At 44.9% G+C, this 23825-nt stretch overlaps 2 protein-coding genes across 5 annotated transcripts in view; both read right to left on the reverse strand.

Moving 5' to 3' along the window:
- Positions 1-23825, reverse strand: part of snphb (syntaphilin b) — a 63419-nt gene that overhangs the window by 36765 nt on the left and 2829 nt on the right. The window lies entirely within an intron of this gene.
- LOC307036265 (uncharacterized protein) lies at positions 7306-13950 on the reverse strand. Its single transcript, XM_079676413.1, has 2 exons — positions 10503-13950; positions 7306-10144 (listed from the first exon to the last, which is right to left on the reverse strand). The coding sequence occupies exons 1-2, from the start codon at positions 10897-10899 to the stop codon at positions 8007-8009; spliced, it is 2535 nt and encodes an 844-aa protein (XP_079532539.1). The 5' UTR covers positions 10900-13950; the 3' UTR covers positions 7306-8006.

Consider the following 23825-nt stretch of genomic DNA (forward strand, 5'->3'; position numbering starts at 1 on the left):
ACAGTGCTGCCAAAGTTATAAACTGACTGCTACACAATTTAAAATAAATGCTTTTATATATTTCTATTAGATGTGACTCTTTGGCGTTTCTGTTATTATTAACACTGCTGCTTTAGTTGTTCTGGCTGCTATAATCCTCTGTTATTCCTAATTTTAAAGCCGATATTCCGTGGGGTGGGGGAGCCGGGGGCTCGGATCCTTGTCACCTTTTTCATACCTGATGAGTTTGCATCCCTGTATGTTAAAAAGCCTCAGTCACCTTAATTCATGTAATAAAAACATCTCAGGTCAGTAACACTCAAAGCTAAATGTGCAATTCATGTTCAGCTATGTTACTATTTATAATGTTATTGTTGTTACATCAGAAGATGTACATATTGGAATGATTTCTTAACTTACAGTAGGCTATGTTTTACAATGTATGTTGGAAGGATTTATTAAATTACTATGAATATTGTCATTGTTGAAGGCTTTTAGAGAAGGATGAACTATAAGCCTGAATTACATAACATTTTATACCTAAAAACATAAAAGCCACAATAAATAAATCACAATTATTCTAGTTATTTTTACCTCCCGTATTGCTTTCAACCCACCAGCTTTTATGGTGTTGTTACGTCACTAACTGTAAGCTTGTCACATACAGTCTATGGTCACTCAGAGTAACCTACAGTTAATTTAGCTGCTGGAGAAGAAAGATCAGGGGGGAGGGGGGGGGGAGAGAGCTGTGGTTGATGGGCCATTAGTTGTGTAAATACACAGCTGAGAGCTGCCGTTTCATTCAGACTGTTTAAAAAACGGTAACAACGGACAATTTTTCTTAGCGGATGCATGTCAATTTAAATCAATACATACAACAATTTTTTTAATCAATAAAAACATTTTCTAAATCCATAAAAGCATTTAAATTAATATTGGGAGTCATGTAGTTACTTTGTTGAGAATGTGGCCATGTAATAAGCGGGATAATTTGCAGCGACTTGTTCCTTATGGGGAAAATAACACCCTTCATCCAACAGAAACTGAACAGGCAGATTTGAAGGATTTATTTCTTTGGAAATTTTATTTTACAAATACAATTAAATCAAGTTATTTTGGTAAAACTAATAAAAAATGTAACAACAAAAAAATATTTTTTTTATTTTTATTTTTTCAAATATATATTTTTAGAATATCTTAGGCCCTCACAGAAGGCCTAGAGGGCCCTGACGGCTCGCCACTGAGTGCAAACGATGCTGGTATATATACACTGACATTCAGACATTCTTCACCGCATTGTGGAAGTCACAGTAGCTACACTTCTAATGGCAAACATAAAGAGCAGACTGGAGAGCAGAAATATAAGCAGGTTCTCTCCTTCAAGCCTCTGTCGCTCCGTGGACATGAGTGTAGTTCAAGAATAAAAGTATGAGGAAGAAATATCTGAAGATACAAAATTATACTCACTCATTCATCCAATCTTCCCTCTGTAAATGCAGGATGAGTTCAACGTTCAGTAAACAGTGACTTTGGTTTTCACAGATCTAGCCAATACTGCAGAGTCACCCTGCTGCTGCAGAGCATGCAGAGCAGCTTTGCTAAGATCCAGCAGAGCACAGCAATAAAACCACAGCACAGCTTCACCGGACCATCAATCACCACCACATTCAACACAAAGGTTGAATACGTAAAAGGGGGATGTGATGTAACATATTTTAATAAAAGTTGAACTTCAATCAGGGCTTTGGTCTTGATTTTGTTGTTTTATTTTGCCATTAAAGGGTTTCTTTTGCAGATGTCTTACTTATAAACAAACTGGATTAGAACATGATTTAGCCCTCATTTGGCTGTAAAGTACATAGCTAACCCCTCAGAAGTAACACTTTCTGCGCTTAATCAGGTCAAACGCTCAAAATATCTTACACAAGCTTCGTTATTAGTGAGCCAAGCAGCAGCGATTAAATGGTGCCGGAGCTCAGCAGCCTGAGTGATCATGCTAATAGCCCGTGTGAACTATGGTTCTCAGAGGCAACACAAGCAGAGAGCATTGAGGAAACAGGAAATCAATCGATCACGTTAGTGCCATGTGGGAGGAGACTGAACACTACACACATCTCTTTCATTCTGCCTACATTCAGGATGGAGATGCAATGATAGACTTTTCAATCAGTAGATCATTTAAACTTCTTTTGAATGCTAAGAAAGTATTTTATCCTTAAAGTGTTGGACCATATACAGATTCAGCAGAAATGGGGCAGGATTAGTTTTTAGAATTGTGTTTTTGTCAATAGGACTAATACAAGACAATAATTCCATGTCTTTCAGCTTTTCTTTGGTCTTTGCAAACTCCTGAGAAAAAGATCTGTCTCTTTGGCTTAAAAGTTCCACTTATGTTCACCAGTTAATCTTTAACATTTACTGTTAATGTGGATGATAATAAAAAAGGTAAACTGAGCCAAAACAGTAAAGTTGTGGAGTGAAACATCTAAACAACAAGCTCAAAGACACTAAAGTTACCCCAGTTACCCATATTACATTTAATGAACATACAATTATTGAGTATTGCAATTGGAGAGTTTGGAGTTTAAATGTAAGGAAAGCTTTAGGCTGCAACAACATCAATAATTTGCCACTAACTGGTTGCATGACTTCTTGAATGTGAAAGGATTTGCTCAAAGAGATGAACCACATAGAATCCTCCCCCTGCTCTGCAGTTCCTCTCAGCTCTCCAAATCTTAAAGCAGCAGCAGCAGGCTTCCTGTATATTCCTCAGCATCAAACAGACACATATACAGTAGAGAGACTAGCTGGGGAGGAGATTTTGAACCCTTTGATATGCAACATGGGTCAAAAGTGACCCGAGTGAGATTTAATTGTTAATATCTTTGCAACAAATTACTTTAACAAATCAAAATTCCAGGTATTCCTCAATTAACTTGTTTATGATCATCACAACTTCTTACTTTAATTTTTCCTTTCTTAATTTTTGAATAAAAATCATTTTTGTATCACTACCCTTCTAAGGGACAACATTGGTAAAAAAGGACTCGTATTGACCTACATTGTTATTTTATGCACTGGTGAATGTGTCTTAGTTATATTTTTGGAAATCAATTTATTTTATCATTTAATATTCCAAGTATTCATTTAATATCTTGTTTTTGATCACCACACATCATTATTTTAATTCTCCCTTTCTTAATTTAGGAACTAGAACAGTTTTTGTTTTTCTACATCAGGTTTACATACATGTGTAAAAAATGACCCATGTATGCAAGTGTGATAAAAATGAAAAAAATACATACTATAATTATTATTATTTTAGCAGTGATTTGGACCAAACATGTATTCACTATGGAATTTGATAGAAAGCTTTTATTTGTAAACGATTGTCGTTTACCATGGACTACTTTTCACATGCCAAACTTGTCACAACTCAACAGGTTGCTTTTGCATGACTGATTCATGTAAGTCTTATTTTACACTTCTTTTACTTAAGGAGATATTTGATATCTTGTGATAACTGTACATAATATTTGAACAAACCTTGTCATCCATTACTAGTGAGGAAGAGAGTTAATGTCTATGTCCAATTAAACAGAAGGAACTGGCCAAATGCTGCTAGTGTTCGATTATTATATATTGCAACATCACAATGGAAAACGTCTTCACCAGTATCCCTCTGGCTGAAAAGCTACTTGAGAAGAACCTGACCATTGTGGGGACCCTTTGCCAGATCAAGACGGACATACCGCCTGTCATGAGTCCAAATTGAGGGAGAAGCAAAGAATAAGAATCTGGATTCAGTGGCAACATGACCATGGTGAGCTATGTGCAAAAGAAGGGGAGGGCTGTTGTCCTCCTGAGCACCATGCATGATGACAGAGCAGTGGATGACAACGGGGGGTTACGTATTGTAACCCTAGTTCTATAAGCACAGGCGGAGCCCTCTACTGGACTCTATGGGTACTACATAATAATAATCATCTTCGGCGTGAGAGGACGCTGGCGCTGACTGTTCGCCGCTTCTCTGTCCGAAAATCTCGTCTTTCTTTGTTTTAATCTAAGAGTTTCTGACCACTTTCTACTGCTATAGATTTCTAACTATTCTGTGGCTTTTGTGTTCTGATCTGGACATATTTGTTACACCCGATTGCAATTTTTGACGGACGCTTTGGTTTTCTACCCTGCTACACCTACCTGCTAACGCTGCTCCATCCATCAAATAACCAGCCCCATTCTTCGTCCTGCCCCTCCCCATGGGCCCTGACTCTGGTTCTTTAAACCTCCCGCTCCTGCCGGTCCCCCCATCTGCTGTAAAGGACAGCCTGCAACTGACCTCTCATCCTGTCTGACGGCTGCCAACAGCTCCACTTTCAGCGCCGCTGGTCTACAACCATAGCCAGCGCTGTGCTAACGCTAGCATCCTACCGCGGCACTACGATGTTACGATACTCTGTCTCCCAACTTTTTAATCTCAATAACTTTTCTGCGCTTTCTCTAAGCTTGTCTGTCATCAATTGCCTCGGGCTTCTACGCAGACCGAGGTATGTCCATAGAGGTTCCAAACGCAGATTTGTTTACTCCCAGTCCGGAAAATCATCCATAACATCTATCTGGTCGACTAACCGCCATGTCCCACAACTGTCATGTCATCTGAGCGCACTTATTACTCCATATTATACACCCACCACTGGTCCGTTACAATCCCAGCTGTACCGAAAACCTGGAGTGGATTCCACTGCCCTCTTCTCAGAGCTGGCCCAAATACCTGGAGTGGATTCCACCGCCCTCTGCTCAGAGCTGGCCCAAATACCTGGAGTGGATTCCACTGCCCTCTGCTCAGAGCTGGCCCAAATACCTGGAGTGGATTCCACTGCCCTCTGCTCAGAGCTGGCCCAAATACCTGGAGTGGATTCCACCGCCCTCAACCACCAAAAACTGATAATAACACACTTCCTTCCACCTCCTCTCCGCTCCTCCCCCCCATCTCACATTCCTCCCCACACTGTCAACCTGGACAACCTCTCACCTCTTCAGCCTGTGACCATACCCACTCAACTAATATTGCCCTCCTTAACATCCGATCACTCAACAAGAAAGCCCTCATCCTCCATGAACTAATCTTGGAAAAATCCCTTGATTTCCTTCTGCTCACCGAAACCTGGCAACAGCCCGATGACTTCTTCTCCCTCAACCAAACATCCCCCCCTGGCTTTAAATACATCAGTAAACCCCGCCCCTCCCGCCGTGGTGGCGGCCTTGCTGTAATCCACAATCAGAACATCCAGATCACAGAACTAACCCTCCCCTCAGTATCATCCTTTGAATTCATTGCTTTCAAAGCCCCTCCCTCACTGACAGTCATCCTCATCTACCGGCCTCCTAAACCTCATCCCTCCTTCCTCTCCGATTTCACTGAGTTCCTCACACTTGCCTCATCCCTGTCTCAACGTCTGTTACTACTTGGTGACCTCAACATTCACATTGACTCACCCACCTGCAAGCTGGCATCCGAATTCATAACCCTTCTGGACAATTTCTCTATCACCCAACATGTCACCTTCCCCACCCATGACAAAGGACACATTCTTAATCTCGTCTGCTCTACCAACCTCCCAGTGATTGACCTCCACCCTTGCCCATTTCCCCTCTCCGACCACAAACTCATACAATTCACCATTGCCTCCCCCACCCGAAACCCCTGCCCACCCAGAAACATCACCTTCCGTAATCTACACTCCATTGACCATAACCATCTCTCCGAACTGCTATCGTCTAATCTCCCCCTGGACGCAACCCTCAGCTCACCTGATGATCTGCTCAACCACCTCAACTCCACCCTACTCACCTCCCTCAAAACTTTAGCCCCCCTCAAAAATAAAACTGTTACTTTCAAGACCTCCTCACCCTGGTTCACACCCGCACTGCGTAAAATGAAGCAGCGAGGCCGCCAACTTGAACGTCTTTCAAAGAAATCATCCCTCACAGTCCATTACATAAGCTGCAAACTCCATCTCAATGCATACAGAGATGCTCTTATTGCCGCTAAATCTGCCTACCTTTCCAACATCTTCACTGACCCCTCCCGTAACCCCAGGATCCTCTTCTCCACAGTTAACAAGTTTTTCAAACCTCGTGCTGATAACCTCCCTACTTCTACTTCCGCTACTTGCAGCTCATTCCTCCAGTTTTTCGCAGACAAAATTAACGCCATTAACCACTCCTTCTCAGCTCCATCTGATATACAAGCATCTCCCCCAACCTACACCGCTACCATTTCTCCCCCCATCTCCCTTGACCTCCTGACTCCTCCTCCCCAGCGCCGCCTTTCCCAGTTCAACCTCGTTGAAACCCACTTGAAATACTCCATCTGATCGGTTCCTCAAATCCCACAACCTGCTCCCTTGACCCTCTACCCACTCCTCTCCTGAATTCCTGCCTCCCCGTCCTCTGCCCCTATCTTGCTAACCTTTTCAACTCCTCGCTGTCCCATGGAACCGTCCCCTCTGCCTTCAAAACTGCTGCCGTTACTCCAATCCTCAAAAAACCTGGTCTTGATCCCTCCTCCCTCACTAATTACCGCCCCATCTCCAACCTACCATTCCTCTCAAAAACTCTTGAACGCATTGTAGCCAAACAAATTCACTGCCATCTCCAAATCAACCAGCTTTATGAACCCCTTCAGTCTGGATTTCGTCCTCACCACAGTACAGAAACTGCACTCGTCAAAGTCCTCAATGACCTCCTCACCTCTGCTGACACTGGTTCCCTCAATATTCTCATCCTCCTCGACCTGAGTGCAGCCTTCGATACAGGGACATTGGTATTGAAGGTATTGCACTCAGATGGCTCCAGTCCTACCTCACTGAACGATCCCACTTCATATCCCTCCCCAACCACTCCTCTGCCACAGCTTCAGTCACCCAAGGCGTTCCTCAAGGATCAGTACTTGGACCCCTCCTCTTCATCATTTACATCCTGCCCCTCGGTCAGATACTCCGCCACTTCAACCTGGACATCCACTGCTATGCTGATGACACTCAGATCTACCTCAGCACCAAATCCCTCCATAACCCACCCCTTACCCACATCGATTCCTGTCTGACAGCTATTAAAACTTGGATGCAACATAACATCCTCAAACTGAACAGCAACAAAACAGAACTCCTCCTAATTGGCTCCAAATCCACCCTCAGCAAGGTCACTAACATAACACTCACCATCGATGGCACCATTGTTTCCCCCTCCAATCAGGCACGCAACCTTGGCGTAATCTTTGACCCCACCCTCTCCCTCGAACCTCACATCCGCCAAACAGTCAAAACCTCATTTTTCCACCTCCGCAATATTGCAAAAATCCTACCGTCTCTCAGCCGCCCTGCAGCCGAACGACTAATCCATGCCTTCATTTCCTCCCGCCTTGACTACTGCAACTCACTTCTTTGCGACATCAGCACTACATCCAGAGCTGCCAACATTGTGTTATAGAAAGTAGTAGCATGCCGAGCGGAGGAAGGCAATTTTTTTTCCGGCGGGGGGTCCGAGGTCCGCCGAAGCCCCCAGAATGCCCCCTTATTTCATTTTTACTTTACTTATTTCTATTTATCTTTTGTATTCAACTGTTTCTATTTTACTGTAAATTGTATGTATATATAGTTCCCTATTCCTTTTCCTATCACCCTGCTGCTATAACATGTGCAATTCCCTTACAGGATTAATAAAAGTTATCTTATCTTATCTTATCAGAAGCCAGAGACTTTACATGCTCTGAGATGCAATCTAGGTCATATTAGGACATGTTTTTCTGCAAAGTAAATTTTTTGTGTATAATTTCTCCTTTTCCCTGTACTGTTGCACACAATTAAACACCAACATACACAAACAAATATTTTTATTAACCGAACAGAATTCATCATGAAACAATACTGAACAATAACACATGAAAAACCTGTACACAGCCTTTTTTAGAACAGAGTTCAACTCAAGGGAACCTTTGGCTGTGACATGACCATCTGATCAACCTCTCACTTTAGATGGTCATAGGTTGCTGACTTGGCCTTGGCAAGAGTTGTCTTGGAGTACGCCTGCTTGTAGCAGACAGACCCCTTTGCCACCATGAATTGTTTGTGGGTAATGAGGTTACTCAGGGTCTCCATTCCCATACTAGGTCTGAACTCCGTTCTGTTTTTTGTGACAAGACTGAAGATGCGTTCGCAGTCTGCATTGGAATGGAAGATGCAGAGGATAGCCAGCATTACCTTGCAGAGTAAAGGGTACTTGAGATGGCCATTTCCATCCTTCAGCTGACTCATCAGGTGCCACTGTGTGTCTGGTCTGTCACAGCTGGTGATGCTTTCTGGCAGAGCATCGGTTTGGTAGGTCATGAATTGACCCTCAAGCTTGTCCATCTCCTCAGCATTCATCTTCAAGCAGGGGAATCTGCCTGTGAAGTACCTCACAGAATTGAACTCTGCGCTGTCCCGTGCAGACATGTCAGCCACAGAAGCATTCCGTAACACTGGGTCATCATAGGGAAACTTCTTCACCATGTACTCAACAGCCTTCATGTAGAATGCCCGCACAGCGCTGAAGACCTGGGCCAGCTGCAGCTCCTCAAGCTCAGGGTGATCTGCTATGAAGTCTCTGGTGTTTTGCCCAATGAACAAGGTCTCATTGCTCTTCTGGTTGCTTGGTTCCCTAAATGGTACCTGGTGAACCTTAGCAGCTGCATTGATCACCTGAGGCTTCACAAATCGGTTCAAGAGATTCTTCAGCTGTGTGGTCAAAGTCCTGTGTAGTACTTGTATGCAGGGTTTGTCTAGCTGCAGCAGAGTGTTGGCCTCATCAAATATCGGCAGGACCGCACTCAGAAAGTAGCAGTAAAGATGGAATGTTGGGTCCTGCAGATGTTGACATGCCCTCTGCACTCTCTGTTGTGCCCCTGTCTTGGGCTGAGTGGGTGCAGTGCTAGATGTCTTGGGCTGAGTGGGTGTAGTGGTAGATGTCTTGGGCTGAGTGGGTGCAGTGCTAGATGTCTTGGGCTGAGTGGGTGCAGTGCTAGATGTCTTGGGCTGAGTGGGTGCAGTGCTAGATGTCTTGGGCTGAGTGGGTGCAGTGCTAGATGTCTTGGGCTGAGTGGGTGCAGTGCTAGATGTCTTGGGCCAAGTGGGTGCAGCGCTAGATGTGTTGGGCTTTGCCGTTGCAGTCTTGGGCTGTGTGGTTGCAGCTGCTGGTGTTTTCTTTCCCTGACTGAATTTGGCTAGGTTTTGTTGGCGAAAGAGATAGCCTGCCAAATCAAACTGAGAATTGTCCTTGCTGCCGCTACTGTGGGTTGATGTGTCCTTGCTAACACTGTGGGTGGACTTGTCCTTGCTGCTGCTCTGCGTGGACTTGTCCTTGCTAACACTGTGAGTGGTCTTGTCCTTGCTGCTGCTCTGCGTGGTCTTGTCCTTGCTGCTGCTCTGCGTGGATTTGTTCTTGCTGCTGTGCCCAGACTGTTCTGACTCAAAGTATTGCAGCAATGCAGGCCACTGCTGCAACAACCTGGCGATGCATTTATCTAAAGAGAGCCACCTCGTACTTACATGTTTAACAATCTTTCTCATTTCCACTCCACACAGATCCTGAAATTTCTTCAGTCCCTGTTTCCTCTTGCTGGATTTGTCTAGGTAGAAGTATATGTCCACCAGCAGCTCTTCAATGGACACTGGAAGCTGAGCAGCAGCTTTTTCTGCAGCTAGATGAATTAGATGGCACGGGCATCCCAGCACATATACTGCACTGTTTTTTTTGTTGATGTAGCCTGCCGTGCCAGCTTTGAGTCCCTGCATCACCATGGCATTATCTGCCCCAAAACTCATGCAGTTGTCCCAGGATATGCTACGTTTCTCAAGTTCATTGTCAATGAGTTTGAATATGTTCTGCCCAGTAGATGCCTCATGACACTCTGGCAAAGATAGCAGTACTGTCAGAACACGCCCAAGTCCTCGATCAAAGTACTTCACAACAAGAGGATACAGCTTACAGTCTCCATAGTCAGTGCTCCCATCCGTGGCTAGGGAGTATGGAGCTGTCCTCATTGCCTCCGTGATCACAGACGCATCCTCCTTGGCAAGGGCTCCAACAATGGCGCTGCTCTTTGTGCGACCAGACCCATACTTTCCTGCAATTGCAATCACAAAAATATTGAATTGTATTATCATGATTATACTCTAGATTACACAGAATTGCAGAATTACAATCATGATATTAATCCTCTGTAGAGTAAGTTGGCCTAGGCTATTTTTTTTTCACCTTTACATAAAATGAAAAATGTTTATCAGAATGATACAGTATCAGTATAAATTAGCAATCATTAATTTGCAAGATTTAAATCAGATTATCAACCAGGGCAGTACTGTAACTGTTTTATATAGGCTAGTCTGTACAGATTGTAGAGTGTATTGTGACAGTATACAGATATAAATCTATGCCTATGAATGCTTGAGATGAATTGAGGCTATTTGTCATTTGAGCCTTACCAGCGATTTTCGAGTCCGGAAACATCTTTTTCACCAGTGGCCCGATGTGGTCGGCCACCGCGATCGGGATGTTGTGTTCCACCAGAAAGTCCACAGCGAGCACTTCGGCATTTATGACACTGGTGTCACTGTCAACCGTAAAGAAGCCCGCGATGGGCCTTGTAGCTTCCACTGCCGCCTTGTATGACGTGTGTTTAGCAGTCCTGGTGTGCTTTTCAACGTCGTGTCGGCCCCCATGCCTCACGCTAAAATCTGCCTTACACAACATACAGTAAGCGTGGAAGTCGTCCAGCTTCGACCGGGTGATGGTCGGCCATTCTGCGTTATATTCTAGCTTGAAGCGCTGTTCAGAAATTCGCCGCTTTTTCGGCGGAGGACAAGTACGTTCACCATCCATTTTTGATAGACTTCAACTGACAGCTCGCTCCGCGATTTCGCGGGCATAGTGTATTCACGAATTATCATTGGTCCATTAGAAATTAAGATAATAAAAACACAACACATATGTTAAATTATATAATGAAATAAAACAGATATTAATATTTTCTACTTATCTGTGCTATAAATGTAATTTTTGTATGATTCCAATTATCTTAAATAATTTTATAACCAAAATAGCTGAATTTGCTCGTGACCTGTTCAAACCAGTCTATGGTTCAAACAGAGAGGAGACAAGCGGGGTAAGGCAGCAAAGAGCGGCGCCTCACGTCAGATTGAGCAATCCCTCACAAACTGGATTAAACGCATGCCTTTTTCTCTCATTGTCTGTGAAATGTTTGTAGACACTCGTATTATGTCCTTTCTATCCATTGAGTAGGTAATGTATTTTAGGTAGGCCTATGTGTTGTAGTCTTGCTGATCTGACATAAACCCGCGGTGAAAAAGCAGAGGGGAGGCAAACAGTAGGCTATCTCTGTCTCAATGAGGAGGGCGTGCGAAAGCCTGGACACTAGACTCCATTAATCACTTCACGTCCCGATTTACTGAGATCATTGCTTGAGCTAAAATGCTTGTTTCATACGACGGGACAGAAGATAACTCGATCGACCAGTCACAGTGTGATTGTCTATGTTAGACGGCACGCGCCGTTGAATTTAAGAGAAAGGCTAGCGGAGCTAGTGAGAAATTAGCACCTCCTGTATAATGCCTCCCTGCTCTGTAACAAAGATGCTAGTGAGGAAATATCCCCTCCTGTATAATGCCTCCCTGCTCTGTTACAAAGATGCTTGATGGTTTTACCCCGATATATATATGTAACAGTATGTAACCATAATGATTTACCCCGATGAATCTGCCGCAGGTGTTTTAATGTTTAATTACCATATGTAAGGGTTCGTGCACAGAGGGGATTGTCGGGAAAGAGATGGCTGTTTGAGGAAGCTCCCATTTATTAACATTTCAACAAACAAGTTGCATATTTGCATAACGTATTCAAGTGTTAGCATTTATTGCAATAGTAGCTACATAACATGTACTGTGCTGTGTAAACTGTACTGTATCACATAGTGTTTCAGACACACAAACTTTTCAACTTTCAAAATTAAACGGTGCGCTCCCAGCGCACGTACCGGCAGTGATCTAGAGCAGTGGTTTTCAACCAGTGGTACGGGGACAAACTGTCTCGCTCTCGTAATGTCTGTCTGTCTTGCTCTCGTTCTGTCTCTCGTACCACTCTCGGTTCCACTTTTACTTTTGCGCGCTACCTGTCTCACTCTTTTCCGACCTCCAGCTTTTCCTGCTGGAACCCGCCGCTTAAAGGTGGGGGTCCGCGGACCGGCCATAGAGCCCATAGAGTTAAAGGCGGTGGCCGTTAGCTTTAAAAATCCATAGATTAGCCGCACCGTTACATAAGCCGCAGCGTCGAAAAATGGGAAAAAAGGCGCGGCTTATAGTCCGAAAAGTACGGGTATGTTTTAATATACTCTATTGACTTCAGATATTTTTCACATAGGCCTATCTGACTCTGAAAGCCAGCTACGAACCTCACCGCACGGCACTGGTCTACATGAATAGAATTCTTCATCAACAGCGGGAGCCAAAACAGCATAGCATCCTGGTAACAGTAGTGAGGACATTACAAAAAAGAAGTACAGCCGATCCTATTGGCTCTTTGCCAACGCAAGGGACGAATCATAAAACGGCTTATATGTGAGCTTTAGTGCTGGTTGGATGTCAACACATGCACGAGGCTGCCAGCTCACCGATTCATTTTTCGATTTGTTAGGTAATGCGTAGGATATTCAAGTCAAGCGTAGCGGCGTAATTAGGGCCTGGAAATCGTATCTGCTACGCCAAAATCGTGTATGTTGGCAGCTCTGTACATCCCTCAACAGACTCCAACGGGTTCAAAATGCAGCTGCACGTCTCCTCACACATACCAAATCATGGCATCACATCAGCCCAGTCCTCAAAGAGCTCCACTGGCTTCCTGTCTCCCATCGCATCAATTACAAAATTATGGTCCTCACCTACAAAGCACTCCACCATTTGGCCCCCCCTTATCTCACAAACCTTCTCACTCCTTATCAACCCCCACGGTCCCTCAGATCCACCGCAGCCGGACTCCTATCCATTCCCACATCCACACTCTGCAGCTTTGGGGACAGAGCCTTCTCAGTGGCAGCTCCTGGGCTCTGGAATTCCCTCCCCCAAGATCTCCGTGACTCTGAGTCCCTCACAGTCTTTCAGTCCCGCCTCAAAACACATCTTTTCAACTCTGTCTACCCATAAGCCCCTCTCCTCTCAATCAATTTCCTCTTGACTGCCTTTTTATTTATTTTACTATACTTACTTGTTTGCCTGTCCTTGTTTGTCTACCCTCCCTCATATTGTAAAGCGTCTTTGAGTTGTGAAAAGCGCTATATAAATAAAATGCATTATTATTATTATTATTACTCTCTTCAATGATACGCGAGCGTTCACACACTGAAGTTGTATAAACGTAGCCGGCCAATCAGGGTGAGCCTACCTGAATGTGCGTGCATATAAGGCAGCTACACCTCCTGACTGTCACACTACACCCTCTTCAGCGAGCGGCATAGGAAAGACAGGGCCCCTAGGTAGAGGGCTCCGCCTGTGCTTATAGAACTAGGGTTACAATACGTAACCCCCCGTTCTATCTCACACAGGCTCCGCCCTCTACTGGACTCTATGGGTGCAGTGGGTGGAGCCCCGATGGATAAACGCCCTACAACATCAACCCACCACACTGCCCCTGACCGGCCTTTGGTTAACAGCCACCGCACCCCCTATCACTTCCTATCATCCGGTTGTGACTGTGGAGAAGTCGGGGCCGCAGTTTACTTGGCTTGGTAGAGCCTAATTGGTCTGAATAAGCCCATAGCTCCACTCTACATTTCCCAGGTCCCTAAGGAGCATGGGGAGAATGTAACCATGTCTCCCACACTCACACACGCTTACCTTGTGTAGAGTGTGCATGGACCGTAGTGGGGAAGCCTTGTGTAGAGTGTGCATGGACCGTAGTGGGGAAGGCAGGCGGGGAGAGTCTTCCAGCCCTGTATGGGGCTTACTGCCCACCTTGTTTCCCGGGTCCATAAGGAGCATTGGAAAACATAAGTGGCAACACACTTATGTTTCAGTGGGGTCAGATACAGCCTACTGAGGTCAAGGCAAGCAGCAAAGCTGTTAACAATGATAGCACCTTCAGGGAGGAGAGCTCCAGAGGCTCAAATGGTTCTGTGACCAAAGCCTCCAGCACCAATGACAGATCCCATTGTGGGGTGGAGACATGCACCACTGGGCACTTTCTCCTGACCCCCTGCAAAAACGCGCCATAAGCGGTTGACTAAAGGCTGACCTGCCGTCAAATCCCTCATGGCAGGACGAGATGGCTGCTGCATACACTTTAATTGTGGAATGAGCCAGCCCCCTGTCCACCAGTATCTGTAAATAGGAAATAATAGAGCCCAACGTACAGGATAGAGGCTCTAGACTCCTTTCTTCACACCACCGCTGGAATCCCAACTACTTCGTCCTGTGCTGTGGTGGATCCTGCTCTTACTGCCTGGATCATCCATTTGTCTGGCAGGGGCCCGTCTCTCGACATGAGGCCGGCCCCCCTGTTCTCCCGCCCCGGGATGTGGAGGGCTTTCAGAGACAATACATTCTCTGAGGCCCACAACCACAGGTTCTCCGCTGTGCTCAACAAGGCGGCGGAGTGGACTCCGCCCTGCCTGTTGATGTACGCCACTGTGGTGCGGTTGTCGCTCCTCACCAGCACATGTTTGTGCTGCAGGACCAACACTAATGCCCGGATCTCTAGAAAGGTTGATGTGCCGAGTCTCTGTCAGATGCCAGCTTTCTCTAGGCAGGTCCCCCCCCCAGGGGCGGCGGGTGCTGTAGGCTAGGGAAGGCTAAGCCTTCCCAAATATTTGTGTCACTGCATCCTGGTAAAATACAAATATAATAATGTTTGTGTCTTTGACATTAGCGCTGCTATGCAGCCACCTGTGCCCTGTACTACGAAGCCAGTTCAACAGATCCTGGATATGTTTGAGTTATCTAAACTAACCCTAACAAACGAGATCTCGCTAAGCGGTACGACGCTGGTTATCAAGTCGGTAAATCAAGCCAGGGTTTGTCTCTCCAGCTGAGAGCGCGTTCACGTGAAAGGGAAGGGGGTTAGCGACATTTGATCAATCACAAATAGGGACAGCGCAGCGTCATACTTCATTAATGAAAAGTAAACTAATATTATACAAATATCAACTTTAAACATCCATGACTTAAACATATAATCCAGGATACAAGCCACATAGCACCTGCAAGGTGAATATTGAACAACTGGTTAAAAAATAACTACAGTGTGTTTGAAAGCATACAACAGTTTTACGATATCACTGCCCCATCTAAGACACGAGTGGATCTGACTTTAATTACATTTGAGTTGAGCGTTTAGTCAACTTAATGTGTTGCTTAAAATAATACTTCTGCGTGCAGTATGTGACAATGTAGGTGATGCACGGCCAGATACGGCTCGAGAAGCTGACTCAGATAAGGAAATGTGATATATTGTGATATTATATTATATGAATGATAAAGGGCGACTTCTCTGCATACGGCAGTTTAAACTGTATTTCCTTCATCCTGTGATATGACCAGTGTTGGGACTAACGCGTTACAAAGTAACGCGTTACTGTAACGCGCTACTGTAACGCAACTACTTTTTGTAGTAACTAATAACGTTACTAGTTACCTATTCCCATTAAGTGACGCCGTTATAGTTACTGTGATTTAAATGGGTGCGTTACTGCATTACTTTATGTGATGGAACTGAACCGAATCTCCCTGCGGATGTAACTTACAGGCCAATACAGCGATGTCCTCTCACAGCACCATGGAAAAGTGAAAGTGATCAGAGAGGAGTGATGATTGGTTAACGCGGGGTAACATTTCAGGGTAAGCCAATCAGAGACAGAGTTGGGCGGGTCTTGCCTTATGGGGAAAATACACACACATGAACACTTGCTACTGCTAACACACACACACACACACACACACACACACACACACACACACACACACACACACACACACACACACACACACACACACACACACACACACACACACACACACACACACACACACACACACACACACACACACACACACACACACACACACACACACACACACACACACACACGGCAACACTCATCACCAGCACACAGATGCAAGTATCAGCGAGAGCAGCAGCGCATTTGCAACTTGGAAATATAACCACTATTTTCAAATTGCGGGGATAAAGGACGCAAAACATATTACGGTAAAACATAAACTGTGTGCAGGAAAGAAAGCATTGTCCACATCCAATAACAGCAATGCCAATCTCCTGAAGCACCTAAGTAATCCTACATGGGGCTATAAAACTAGTTTCCAAAGACCCCACCGTCTCAACCACCGACAGTGACCCAAATGGAGCAACACAATCTAAACAGCCAAAACACGATGTCACATGTCACCCAGAGTCAACTAAACAGATTGATTGCCAGGTATGTTGTTGAGGACATGCTGCCCATTGCAACGGTCGAGTCTGTTGCATGCCTTCAGAGAACTAGTCAGCAAAAAACAACACAAAAACTTGTATTTTTATTGTTATTATTTTTAAAGTAAAGTAAAGTAACTTGTTACTAGTTACTTTTATAATTTAGTAACTAGTTACTTTTTGAGAGCAGTAACTATAACTATTACTAGTTACTTTTTTTAAGTAACTTGCCCAACACTGGATATGACTTGATAGATTAAACACGGGAACGCATACGGCCGTTTGCGTTACTGTTTAGTGTCATATAGACCATTCGGCTACACTAGGATGACCGAATATGACAGTAAACAACTGCGGGAACGATAACGGGTCCCAAGGTGGATAGCACGGCATACGCAACGCTCTGGGGGGTCCAAAGGCTCCGTGTGTAGGACATATACGACAATTTTCTGATAATGATGACGCAATAGCCCCGCCTCTCCCCACCTCTGCTGCTCAACCCCGCATCAAAGTAAACTGCACACTGAATTCAGATTATTTATCTTTCTCTCGATATGGATATAAACGCGAGTGAAATCTAATCTGACAGGACGGAGACACGCAGCTCTGCTCACCTGCAGCTCGTCCCGCTGTGATGCAGCGGTGAACGGAGCAAAACACACACTTCAAGTCAGATCATCACCCTTAGCTATTTTAATTACCTCTCAAACTACCTGAACTAGTTATAAATATGTTTATTTTTACTGTCGGCCGGGTCACTCATTACTGGATCAGCTGCTGCATGAGACAGACACTGACGCTGTCAGAAGAGAGGGAGAAAAAAGAGAGGCTCCGAGTATTTTATTACTATATTATATAGATTTGTTATTCATTTGTTTTAAAGCTCAATAAATAGCAAAGAAGACCTTTGACTGGCACTTTTATCATTTTGTCGGATAGTGGCACTTTGGGCTATCAATAGTATCGTTCCCTCGGCTCCCACCGTGGTGAATAAACAGAAGGGAAACCATGACAACCCTGCTTCTTCGCTGCTTTTGTGGAGGAAGTTACAGCGCCACGTACAGGCTCGGCATATGTACTGCTGCTTTTTCCAGCGGTTGGAGCTAAACGGAGCTGTCTCGTGTGGACAGACACTATCCGGTGAATATTGCGTGTGGACGGAAGCTTTATTGTGATTGCGTTAATCCTATGCATTTTGCCGTATGCGTCCTCGTGGGGCCGGGGCCTTAAACTCCGCACACTGAGCTTTGATTGGTCAGCAGGCGGTGCTTTCACTGAGTTGATTAATCTCTTTTCTATAGACGCGCAGGAGGCGGGCAGCGTCAGGTAAAAAAAGTTATTTAGTCTTCCCAAACCTGAGCCTCACGCGCCGCCTATGTCCCCCCCCCATCCTGTCACGGATGCATCTGTGAACACCGCAGATGGGGGGATGGTCACCAGACGTCGTTTGTGCCTCTTGGGATCTAAAGGAAGACTGGCAAACCACCTCTGCAAGTGACGAATATGCAGTAACCCCAGCGGTACCACGAGGTGAGCAGCCGCCATGAGACCCAGAGTCTGCATGATGGTCGTCAAAGCCGCCACCGCCACCACCGCCCTCACGGGGGGGCATGCCTGGACACGCTGTGTCCGTGCGGCCCTGCACCCTGAGGATCCCCACCATACCAGCCACTGGAGCCTTCGCCTTCAGTGGCTGTCGCCACTATGCCTCCACACACTGCCAGATATCAGGCAACGGGGGCGAAACGAAGGCTGGCTGCGCTGGGCGGACCGGGCCGTAGAACCCCTGGCGGAGGCGGCTCACCGGTTTTGGCGGTTAGTGGTGGGGGGAGCGGTAGCCCTACATGCTCCGCTACCATGGTCATCACCAGGGGGAAGTCCTGGCTGACAGACCTTGGCGGTGGACTTCCATGGACGCCCTGATTGGCCGGCTACATTTATTCAGTGTGTGAAAACTTGCGTATCATTGATGAGAGTAGTACCCATAGAGTCCAGTAGTGAGATAGAACAGTGTAAAGAAGAAACCAGAAGTGATCCATTACTATAACAAAAGCAAATCAGGAGTGGACACAATGGATCAGATGGTTCGCACCTACACATGCAAGCGGAGAACACGGAGGTGGCACAGGCTGACGGGCATAGTGCGTACAAATGGCCAAAGCTCTGCTGACTCAACCAGCTCTGTTCCAAACCAGCTCTGGCATTAATATTAATAAATATATATATATATATATATATTAATATCGGCACCAAAACTGTGGAAGCTTCATCGGTTTTCATGGCCGAGCAGCTGCATCAAGCCTTACATCACCAAGCACAATGCCAAGCGTTGGATGGAGTGGTGTAAAGCACCACTGGACTCTTTAGCAGTGGAAACATCTAGGTTTGGTGAATGCCAGGAGAACGTTACCTGCCGGACTGCGTTGTGCCAACTGTAAAGTTGGTCGGAGGACAGACAATGCTATGGTTGTTTTTCTGGGGTTGGCCCCTTAGTTCCAGTGAAGGGGAATCTTAATGCTTCATCTTACCAAGTCATTTTGGACAATTCTATGCTTCCAACTTTGCGGAAACAGTTTGGGGAAGGCCCTTTTCTATTCCAGCATGACTGTGCCCCACAAAGCAAGGTCCTGGTTGGGTGAGTTTGGTGTGGAAGAACTTGAATGGCCCGCACAGAGCCCTGACCTCAGCCCCATTGAACACCTTTGGGATGAACTAGAACGGAGATTGCGAGCCCAACCCTCTCGTCCAACATCAGTGTCTGACCTCACAAATGCTCTTCTGGATGAATGGGCAAAAGTTCCCGCAAACAGACTCCAAAATCTTGTAGAAAGCCTTCCCAGAAGAGTGGAAGCTGCTATAGCTGCAAAGGGGGACCAACTTCATACTAATGCATACTAATTTGGAAAAGGATGTCCTGTAGGTGTAATGTGTAGGGATGCTCCGTCACCGATCAAGATCGGCCGATACTCACTCTCTACCGATCGATCGGTGCTCGCTAAACATGCCGATCGTGAGAGCCGATCGCATGACGTAAAATACATGACACTTTTCTCTGTGCGCGGCAAAAGAAGCTCTCCAAAATGGCTTCACCGGTCTGGCAGTATTTTAAGGTGTCCGAAAAATACAGTAAAATAGCGGTATGTATGCAACGTGTGTGAAGCAGAAATCCTGCAGCTCTGCCCGCTGTGACGGACCGGTGAGCGGAGCGAAACACACACTACGAGTTAGACCTAACACACTTAGCTATTTTATCTACCTCTGGAACAAGCTAAACTAGTTATAAATATATGTATTCTTCACTGTCGGGTCATTCATTACTGAGCTGCATGAGATACTGACAGGCTGTCAGGAGAGGGACGGCCCGTCCGTGGAAGCTTCGTCAGACACGCCCACCTCCAAGCTTTTTCCAAAGCCGCTGTGTGGACGGGCCGGGAGAGAGGGGGATAGAGAGGGGGAGAGAGAGAGGGAAAGAGGAAAAGAGAGGGCTTCCGCTCATTTCTCCCTTGTTATTATCCAAAGTGAATGTAAACTTGAATAATGTACATCATTTGAATGTAATAATGAAGTTGATTGTTGTTTGTGGAAGCTCCAGTGAATGAGCCCCATTAACTGAGTTTTAAACATCACTTTAAATGGAAGATTTAAAGTGATGTTTAAATCTTCCATTTAGGCCCCGCCCACTCGATCGGATCGGCCCCAAAATTGGTGATTGGAGCATCCCTAGTAATGTGTATGTGGCACAATGCTTTTGTCTATATAGTGAATAAAGAGACGCATGGAGAGCACGCCCCACCTCCTAAAGCACATTACTGGGGCAATGGAAAGACGTGGGCTAAAAATACTAACTGCACACACCAGCCAGCCACATGTACTGTTTGGTCCAAATGAGTCCTAAAATAATTATTTATAGCATAATTATTATTATAGTTGGCTTGGGCGGTATGACGGTATTACGGTATACCAGGGTATTTCGAAATACCGTCGGTATGATTTTCAATACCGTGACGTCACAGACTGTGCGCCAAATCACAGATGCGTTTCATTCTATTACACTGACACAGAGTTTTGACAGGGACGACATTGGTTGTAATGCACAGCACGCGCCAGCAGAGGGCAGGGGAGGGCAGTCCGTCTTTCCCGCTCTCAGAGCTCAGCACAGAGCTGAGCTGAGCAAGATGGCGGCAGCATTTGCCGGAACCGAACTCGGACAACTAGTAAAAAAGAAAAATGCCTCTGCGCCTGTTTGGGACTATTTTGGGTTTACTCGTCGCCAGTGACTTCATCCAGCACAACGAGAAACGGAGGCACTTCTTTGGGAATGTTTAAGACGGGGTGAGTGAGTGTTGACATTTTTTAATCCTATGCAACTGGTTGATGGTTTTGTAGTCGAGATCGGACGGTTTTAAAAACGAAAGCATTTACGTGCTAAACATTCACGCGAGTAATCCAATGAATCAAATGGAAATAAGGTTTTTAACACATGCACGGAATAATATTGCCAAACTACTTAGTGAATATAGCAAACTTTATTCAATAAGTGTTAGAAATTAAAATCAATGTTTTAATGGGGAAATGTAGTTTAAACATGCCGTCAGTTTTAATGCTCTTTTATACTGAAAAAACAGAAATTCTTGTGCACAAGCAGTTAAGCTTTTATTCTGAAAATCCTTCATCTACGCATGTAGCATGTGGCTAATATCCGATTTCCTAAAGAGGTGAATTTAGTAGCGAAATGATATGGAGTGGTGCAAACCGAAGCCTACTGATTTAACACTACAACTATAGATGTCGAGATACTACCATGCTGAATATTAAATGAAGGTATAGTTTATTTGAATACATTATTGTTTACAGACGACAGTAGCATGTGACAACATCCGGAATGACCGGAAACCAAACGAGCCGAGAAGTATTTTTTAGAGTATTGATTACAGCGTTTAGAATGTGTTAAATGAAAAGTGATGAAAGAGAATATGAGGAGAAAAGGTGTGTTGAGCATATATTGGATGTGAAAGGAGCCAATCCTCTGTTTAAATGCAACAACGGACATTGGAGACGAGGCGAGCCGGCAGGCGGGGAGGAGCCAGCAGAGGATATATAACAGCACCGGAGGAGAGATCCAACTCTTGGCTTCCCTAACGAGGAGCGGATCACAGCTGTTTGTCTGACTGAACAATATCATGCTTGTGACCAACCCGCGCCTTTTTTAATTAAAGTACCCAATTGAACTTTCACAGAGACTCCATTTAGTCTCCTTTTAAAGCTTCTCTCCTGGACGGGAGAATAACGAACACAGTTTACATAAGTCAAGTATTTACTCCCGGAAAAAGTTTATGTTTGATGATATATTGTTAACTTAGCTCACTATGGAAACAACGTCGGACATCTACAAACGCGTCCTGTATCCGATCTCAAAATGTGCCATTTGCACAATGTGTCATATATGCAGCCCTTGTTTTGCACTTGCGCGCACGTCGCGGCACTTTGCGAGCGTCTACCGGCTCGGGCTGCATTTTACACCGAACATATAATATACCGTTCAAAACATCTATTTGCCGCCGAACGCCACCTCACTCAAGTCGACCCAAGTCATACCGTCAGTGGCGGCTGGTGGAAAATATTTTTGGTGGGGCTGGCTGTTGATATAGTGAGTAAAAAAAATTTGGGGGGGAGAAATTACCCCTTAAATTGGGACTGATACCGTCATATACCGTATACCACGGTATGATGTCAGCAAGGTATGACGGTATGAAAAAAATGATACCGCCCATGCCTACATTATAGTATGATTTTTTATCACACTTGCGTACATGGGCCATTGTTGATCAAAAATAAGATATTAAATTAATACTTGGAATATTAAATACATTGATTTCCAAAAATATAGCTAAGAAACAGACAGCCATGCATGAAATAACATTGTATGTCAATACGGGTCATTTTTTACCCATGTTGTCCCTTAGAAGGGTTTTCATAGCTTGTGTATCAAAGGGTTAACTTTCTCTCCCCACATGCATATATTCTCTGTGCCTGTACGTTACATTATGAATTAATGCACAATCCTGCACAATACTCCACTGCCCTTTCACACAGGTAACAAACCAGTTATTTCAGCAAAAAATCTGAGAGAGTGTTGGATTGACATTCATCAGGTGGCCAGACACACGGATCTGAATGATCCCCAAATCTGTTGCATGGAAACTTCATACTTCCCATGTCAACAAAAAGGTAACAATATGCACATTTAGTTTGTTCACCTTGAGGCTTGTTTTCAATGGCCTCAAGGAACCAAATCTGTAAATCAGGATAAAATACTTCTGCACTTTAAACTAGGAAAGCATTTAAAAAACCCAAGGACCAACTGGTTGTATAACATGTTTAACTTATCCCTAAAGTCAGGGTTCATGTGAGGAACAACAAACAAAGGATCACTTTTCCAGACTTTTCTCTGATCTTCTTTCACTGTTTGACCACAGCCTCAAACTCTTCAATTTAAAAAAGGGGGGGTCACTCTTTAAATGCCCTGCTCACACCTCAAGGCAGAGGCGCGGGAAGGTATTTTGAGTGGGGGTGCTGAGGTGCTGGACTCCAGTGAACATTATTACGGGCACTATAGAGCACGCACAAAAAAACTCCCCACACGCAACACACAGTAAACCCGCGACTGTTACAATGAAGGCTCGATAATCAGCTCCGGGCATATAGGCAGGGCAGGGATAAAGTGCTATCTTTTACGAGTGGGGAGCGGACCTCACCTCCTCTAGGGGGGTCCGGCGGGATGCTCCCCCTGGAAGATTTTTTTTAAATATTGAAGTTAAAGCATCAATCTGGTGCACTTTGAGAGCAACATTAAGAGATCTATGGATACATCTCTCAACACCCAGATGAAACACAACTGTAAGCAGATGTTCTTTTTCTTTATGGATATTTTACAAATCACTCCCCTTTCAAACTGTATTCTTGTTTTACTGCCATATAGTATTTCATAACTGTTTTTCCTTTATTCTCTTATTTTTTTTTATAACTATAATGATCATATGAAGGTGTGCCACGGAAATAATCTTTTGAATAATTTTTGACCAAACCGTTTGAGACCCACTGAGATAACTTAGACTAAAGTTAACTATCTAAACACTCAGAGAGTCCTTTAGCTCACCTGAGCCTCTCAGTCTGAGAGGAGAGCTCTCCTCAGCTTGTTGTGGAACAAACAGATCCGTATGTCCGTTAGTGCAGCTAGCTAACCAGATGCTAACAACACGGTCCCTGCTGCTGGCACCGGTCCCTCTCTCTCTCCCCCTTTCTCACACACACTAAAT

This window comes from Notothenia rossii (genome assembly GCF_949606895.1).
Source record: "Notothenia rossii genome assembly, chromosome: 4".
NCBI classification, from domain to species: domain Eukaryota; kingdom Metazoa; phylum Chordata; class Actinopteri; order Perciformes; family Nototheniidae; genus Notothenia; species Notothenia rossii.